This window comes from Polyergus mexicanus, unplaced genomic scaffold, assembly GCF_030449975.1.
Source record: "Polyergus mexicanus isolate NDT 795.1 unplaced genomic scaffold, iyPolMexi1.0 SCAF_27, whole genome shotgun sequence".
Classification (NCBI taxonomy): domain Eukaryota; kingdom Metazoa; phylum Arthropoda; class Insecta; order Hymenoptera; family Formicidae; genus Polyergus; species Polyergus mexicanus.
The window spans coordinates 45,257-52,232 of record NW_027223347.1 but is presented as its reverse complement, the minus strand read 5'-3'; the positions used below and the strand labels follow the sequence as shown (position 1 = coordinate 52,232).

At 39.9% G+C, this 6,976-nt stretch overlaps 1 protein-coding gene across 1 annotated transcript; it reads right to left on the bottom strand.

Annotated features, from left to right (window-relative positions):
• Window positions 1–550: 550 nt before the first annotated feature.
• LOC138943479 (uncharacterized protein F54H12.2-like) lies at window positions 551–1,892 on the bottom strand. Its single transcript, XM_070314328.1, has 2 exons — window positions 1,733–1,892; window positions 551–1,569 (listed from the first exon to the last, which is right to left on the bottom strand). Exons 1-2 carry the CDS (start codon window positions 1,890–1,892, stop codon window positions 551–553), a joined length of 1,179 nt encoding a protein of 392 aa, XP_070170429.1.
• Window positions 1,893–6,976: the final 5,084 nt, after the last annotated feature.

The window sequence follows — 6,976 nt, the reverse complement described above, 5'->3', positions numbered from 1 at the left end:
ATTATATACATTTCTGAAGAGTAGATTCTCCAAATAGTTTGCTTTTTCGATACCTCTGACGTAAATGTAACGTGCCTGTCTTGTTATTTTACGTAGTTGCATTGTAAAATATTTCGGATTAGCTTCACCGTTCGATGCCGTGAAAATTTCGTCTGAGCCAGTTGTTTTCATGTCTTACATTTCTTGGTAAATCGCCAAATGAATGCCGGGGCATAATAATCCAATGTCAGACGAATGGAGTGTCAAGCGCGATAATAGCAACTTCCTTGGGAATAAACTTCGCATAGACATTGCGGAAACTTTGTATGTCGATGACTATATCCATATTGTGAAAACTGGAGCACTCTCGATAGCGTGATTATAATAGTTTAAACTGCTTGCGAAGCGTCGACGTTCGTGTCTCGAATGAAACTGAATTCTTTTCTGCTATTATATATTGCATATTTTTTTATATTTTATGCTGTTGGCATTTTGATCGAATGCGGAGGGGAGAAAAAGGAGGGAAATTTTCCGAGTATTACGTTGTCAAATACTTGAGCGCGATAAATATCTATCCGGCAAAAGCGAGGATGACTTGACGGGATGAGTCGATTTCTATTACATTATCGAATTCGGCGTAAATAATACAATTAACGGTCTCAGTGAGAGCTTTCTCGAATCGCACTTCTAATCGTAAACTATCTCTCACGAGATTCCAATGCCCCACGTAATTAGCAGATAGGTCGGGTGTGAGATCAAAAGCGAATAGCGTATAAACCTTGGAATAATCGTCTCTACTTATAGAATTTCCTTCGTTCAAAAAATGGATGCCCGTTCCCGCGAAGAGAGTTTGATAAGCTTCGACGTAAAGCGGTTCTTCCGGTGAGAAAATCGGTTGTAATGGTCTACTAGGAATTTGCATACCGTCGACATATAGCGAGAAGAAATTTATTCCGTAATTTTTGAAATTAAACGGATTTAATTTTCTATCCCCATTAAACGCTTTATTATTAACAAAGCCGACTATTATCCTTTTCGGAAGTTGACCCAGTATTACATTATCTAACGATTCACCCACAACACCACTGTGAATCGTAAATGTTTGAACTTCGACTCTCGTGAGCGGATATTTGGCTGTAACTTTACTCAATATTCTAGCATGCGCGAGTAATAATCCGGCGCTTATTTTCGCCCTTCTCACGAGTAAGCTCGCATCCAGTATATGAATTTTCGACGATGAACCGTTACTGTCCATAAGACAAAACGAATCTTTCGAACGGACGAGTCTCAAGCGTACTTCTACACCGTTAATTAAAAATTTGTCTTGATTGAAAACGTCGCAATGGAGATGTCCTACAAGATCTAGCGCGCGCCCGCCGCGAATGTAACGCGCGCGTCTTACGAGAGCGGAATTTGGCGATTTTGATTTCACCGGTTCGTCTATTTGACCGGGTGTATCCGCGTCCGACAGGAAGTTAGATGGGAAGTTTTTGCGAGTGAAGAATAATTTAATAACGCCTCGATGTACGCGCGGTACGCGTAAGCGTTGTTTGGAGGCGACACGAGCTTTTGGTTGAAATACACGTCGATCTGATTGAACATGGAATGAAGTAAATGATTTACGAGGCCTATAGTGGCCGTGGCGGTTGCGCCCATAGTATGTCCCGAGGAATCGTCCGGCGTTTCTACGCGTACGCGAAGACTTAACATGGTGTGCGCGAGATCTAAATATTCTTCTCCTAAATATTCTGACCCGGAATGACAAATTCTATCGGAGAATCGTCCGAGAGCGAAATCACAGGTTTGTAATGAATCCATTGCGAACTCTCGATACTAGTTTGTGTGGGCGGTAAAGAAAAGAGATCGAGTTCGCTCTTTAAAAACTCGCTCGAATGCGTGTGAAGAAAGGACATGCTTATTTACCGCAAATTTTTTTGTCGAAACTGTAATTCTCACTGTTAGATGTGTTTAGAATATATGTCGTTTAAAAAAATATGTCGGATACGGTGCGCTTTCAACCAGTTTTACGCAATTTCGCGGATGCCTTAAGTCTTTTCACCGTTGTGCGATTTTTTCTTTTCTTATTTTTCGATGTTTTTGTATTTGTTCTTTTTTTCCCACGCGTCTTGCGCTTTGACAAACTTTTCTTACGTGCCTGGCGTCGTTTACGTAACGTCGTGGATTTAGCGATGAGCGTGTTGAGCTCGCCGAAAGGAAACTGGGCTACATGCACTTTTGCATCAGACTTATAACCCGAACCCTTCATCAGACTACTTATTTTTTCTTTAGCTTTTCTCTTAAGATTGTCGCGCGATTCTTGAAATCGGTGTTTGGCCGCTATCTTAAACGGCATATTGTTTTCAATATCTTCAATTATATTAGCATTCAATTATATTAGCTTCTTTCCCCACAGTCCGTACGCTTCTGGTTAAATAAGGTAGTACTCGTCTGAACAATCCTCCGAGAAAACTATCAATACCGTGGCCTCTTTGATAGGGCAATCCAACGAAAACTCTCGGAATTCCACCGCCGTGACTCCCGCCGTTTTGTAACTCGTCGTAATACGTCGAATAATAATCCATTAACGTTTAATTTTTTATCGAAGTCTCTAATTAATATTGTATTATGTTATCTACTCGCCTAAAGTGTAATGTCACTGTCAGTGTTCCAATTCCGAATATACTCTGTCCTAGTTGATCTCTTATATCTATCTCGATTGTGCAAAAAGACGTTTGACGCAGGGCAATGTATTGAGTGTGCGAGAAATGCTTTATTTGAGTAGACGCGAACGCGTCTACTAATCATTTCCAGCATCGAGTGCGACTATTCGCAAAAGAGGAGATTGTACATCGCCAATAATATAGGGTTCGCAAATATCGCAATAGACAAAGAGCTTGTCGGGGATACCGCGCAACAAACTAGCTGGTTCGGTGGTTATTATTACACGTTCGCGCAGAAATACGTAAAATGGTGATGTATAAATTTCAACATCATAAATCCAGGAAGGTAAAACGCCTGGTGTACCGGTATTATTTTCAATTTTACCATGCTCCTCATCGGTATTTTGTATATTGAAGTCTGCTTCACTAAAGAGCCATAACGGTAAACGTTCCACAACACTAGCATTGAGCTTATTGTGTGTATCGAAGCCGAGTATTCGGCAAAGTTTTTCGGAAAAATTTACATAATGAATCATATCACATTTCATAATGTCGCAGGAAAGTTTCATAGTAATTTTGCGTCCGATAATAGTTCCAAATTGCCAATGAATATGCGAACCCACGGATTTTGCAGAGTAATTCACAGCTTCTATAATATCGTGCAAACTTGAGTAAATACCCGATGGTATTTCAGATTTCCTAGCGTTGATTTTCTTTTTTTGGGAATCTATCGTGGATTCTTGAATATTGATAAATTTTATGATTTTTTCTCCAGAACGTATATGAAGAAAGCTAGTCGGAAATTGAATCTCCGTGAGCGCTACTTCCCAACGTCCCTGCAAGTCTATACGTTGAGGTAATTCAGTGGTGAAACACGTGGTTTTATTCTCCGGAAAAAATGCATGCTGCTATTACTCGGGAGAATCATATAAAATCCTTCCTCCCTCATTTTTGATTCAAAGATTTTAAACTCGAAGCGGGTATCCAAGAATCGAATTTTGAAGGATATCCTTGCCAACTAATAATTGTTTATTGTTACCACGTCCCTTACTTTTTATCACACGTTCGACGATAAATTCTTCCCCTTGCAAGTCTTTAATAACAGATGCTAATTCTTGTTCATAAAAAATCCCGTCTATAACTTCGCCCGCTAAATTGCTTAATTCATATACGCATGGTTTTCTCCATTCAAGAACACGGTAAATTCGAAATATTTCTTCGCTTCACTTTGCCTCGTATTCTTTCTCAAAGGCTACTTTTGCTCTACTGATACGCACGAAATCGCCCGCGTTATATTTAGCCTTTTGCCCGCGATTCTTTTTCTTCGCCCCATCGCCGTTGTCGTTCCAGCGACGATTCATATTTTCACGCGCGCTTCGCGCATTTTCCCTTGTAACGACTGCAGGTTGCATTTTGATAGTGGAATGTCGAGTATGATTGTAAACGCGAACGATATCCTGCAAAACATCGATGTAGCGTCGCGTATTTTTGTGCGTAAAATATCGCCACATCCGTTCCTTGAGCGTTCTATTAAAATGTTCCACTATAGCTGCTTTAATATCAGGATTACGAGCTACGCGAAAACGAATATCTTTTTCTTTTAAAAAATTTTGTACTTGCCGAGCAATAAATTCTTTACCTTTGTCGGTCTGCAGGTATACGGGTAGACGCTCTTTGTTTCTCGAGAATATGCGTTGAAAGACTTTTATCACGCAGGCACCTGTCTTGTCGCGTAAAGGCTCTACCTAAACGAATTTACTAAGTTCGTCGATAACCGTTAATAGATATGAATAACCGTCATTATAGCTCTTGAGATTACGAATATCGATCAAATCAGCCTTCCATAAATCATTGATATTTGTCACGTTATAATGTAGCGTGGAAATTTACGTCGTACCGGACGATGTAACGTGTATGCGTCTTGCGATTTAAGGCAATCGATGACCACGTTACGTATGAAATTTGGTTAAGCGACTCGCGATAAATTGTCCGTTGCCGAATAGCCGGCATAGTGCGAGGGACAGTAATACAATTTTTCGAGTTCCATCATTCGAGTTTGCTCCAGTCGAGCAATCCTTTTCTTTTCTTTGTCGGAGAATCTGCGTAGTTTGTTAATGTTCTGTCGCCTTCGTCCTCGTAGGCGGATACAAATAGCGTATCACCTTCGGTTTCACTCGTTTCGTCTACCTTACGTCTGTACGACTTTGAACACTCGGTCGAAGTTTTCGGAGTGGAACTTCCGTGCGGTACCACGATTTTAATACGCTGAGATCGTGCAAACGTATGTAATAAATCATGATTTCCTATGAGATTGGAAGGAGTGTGTATGTCGTGCAGTAATCGAGCGAATTGAATTCTTCCGATAACTTTAAATGTTTTTCTTTCGCGTATCGCGTCGTTTATAAGTTCCGTGATATTCGAACCCGCTATGACAGCGCCGTCTATAGTTACGAGTCCTCGTCTATCCCAGCTAATCTTAGATGTCGGAATATCGATCAAGTATTTTAATAACGCTCGCGCTTTGTCGCAATAAGATTTCGGTACATTATCGAGTATTTTTTTTATCATTTCAGCCGATTGTGCGCGTTTTTTCCCGAAACTACTGCTACTATTACTAGCGCTACCATCACTACGGTCGCTGCTAATTAAAGTTGACGTTTCCATAAATTCGTTATCGTCGACATCCAAATTCGTGTCTTCGTCATTAATGTCTCGTCGTTACCCTGTGTATCCTGGCGTAAACGTTTTTTCGCTTCCCGAACAAAGTGAAGATAACGTTGGAGTACTTCCTTATACAATTTCCTTCTTTTGTCCTCTTCGGCAGGAGTCGCGATTAAGAATACGCCACATCTCCGTATCGAGTCGCGATAAAACTGTTCCCGGTGTTCGTACTGAATTATTATTATTATTATTATTTACATTTTCCGCATTTGATATTCCCGTATTTTTCTTCGGCGGGTTATCAATCATCGCAACAGATGTCATTTCCGGTTGTTGTTGCATTCGCTGCATTCTCTCAAGATTTTCGGTAGATATCAAAACCATTTTCTTAGCCCTCTCCATTGTTCAAAGTAGAGGTGTTAACACTTTCCTTTTTTATTATTTTTATTATTTTTCGTATACGAAGAATGTACGGGTTGTATAGGATTGTATTTTTCTCTTTCATTCGCCGATAATCCGGGATAATATAGCCCCTAGTATAAGTCCAATAAGATATAGTAAAAATCCACCTCACTAACAATTTTCTTTTAGCCTTCCAATTACCTTGTTTTGCTGCAACACGACGTAGGACTGTTTTATGCTTAGCTAATCGCTTTTTATCGCTACAACAAAGCGGTACGTTATCCTTTAGCGTATTGAAAATGCACTCTTGAATGCACTTTATGAGTTTATTGTCGGCGGATTCTAAGAATACAGTTCTTTGATTTTTTTTCAAATGATACAAGCTTTTTAAAAGGTATATGTTTCTCTCGCCGATAGACCGTTTAGCATTCTTTATTGCTCTATTTGATGTTGTCAATTTTTTATCAGTTTCTTCTTTTTTCACCATTACGATGTAATCACACGACTGACAAGTTGCGAACACGAATTTTACCCTTTTATACTTCCCCCTTTCTATTGTTCGATCTACGAGGTATGTATGCGTAATGTCGAATATCGTCGGGAAAGATACACGTGCGAAAGCGTCTGGAGTCGATTGTTTCATATCAAGCAATAAATACCCGTGTAGCTTCGTAGTACGTTTCTTCCATAAATTTTGGATCGTCGGGATATACTTGACGCGCTAGATGACGTATTTGAGCGCAATCGCGTGGATTTTTGAAAATTACTATGTAATTCGCGTTGAGAGATATGTCACGCTGTCCGCGCCCTCGATGAAAGAGATTTTGCGAGATGAATATAACACTGAGATTTTTATGATGGCTTCCTTTGGTAAACAGATCTATGATAAAGTCGCACGACAATTATTCCCTCATAAGATCGTCAATTATTATTAATTTTGGCGAGAGCGAATCGTTGGAATAATCTTCCGGGCGTGGTAATCCCTCGCAAAATTCGATTATATTTTTCTTCGATTTTATCAATGCATTATTAGCATAATCAGTATTTGATGGTTTTTTTCTTATTCTTTTTCACTTGCGGTGCATTGTAAGCGCTGATACTTATCTTGCCACTCGGCGTAATAAAATAAAATTTTCTCAACTCGAACATCTGACATGACGGATAAACGACGAAGAAACGTTTTCACGAAAATTGTTTTTCCGCATCCCGTAGGCCCACAGACGATCGACGTCCAAGGATGTTTCCACCGTACATTCATTTTGTGAAATGAACGC

Bases quoted from the DNA above. Each gene is read 5' to 3' on its own strand.
- LOC138943479 (XM_070314328.1), bottom strand. From the start codon at position 1,892: ATGTCCTTTCTTCACACGCATTCGAGCGAGTTTTTAAAGAGCGAACTC. The intron at 1,570-1,732 runs GTCAGAATATTT...ATGTTCAATCAG, and splicing joins GATAGAATTTGTCATTCCGG to ATCGACGTGTATTTCAACCA.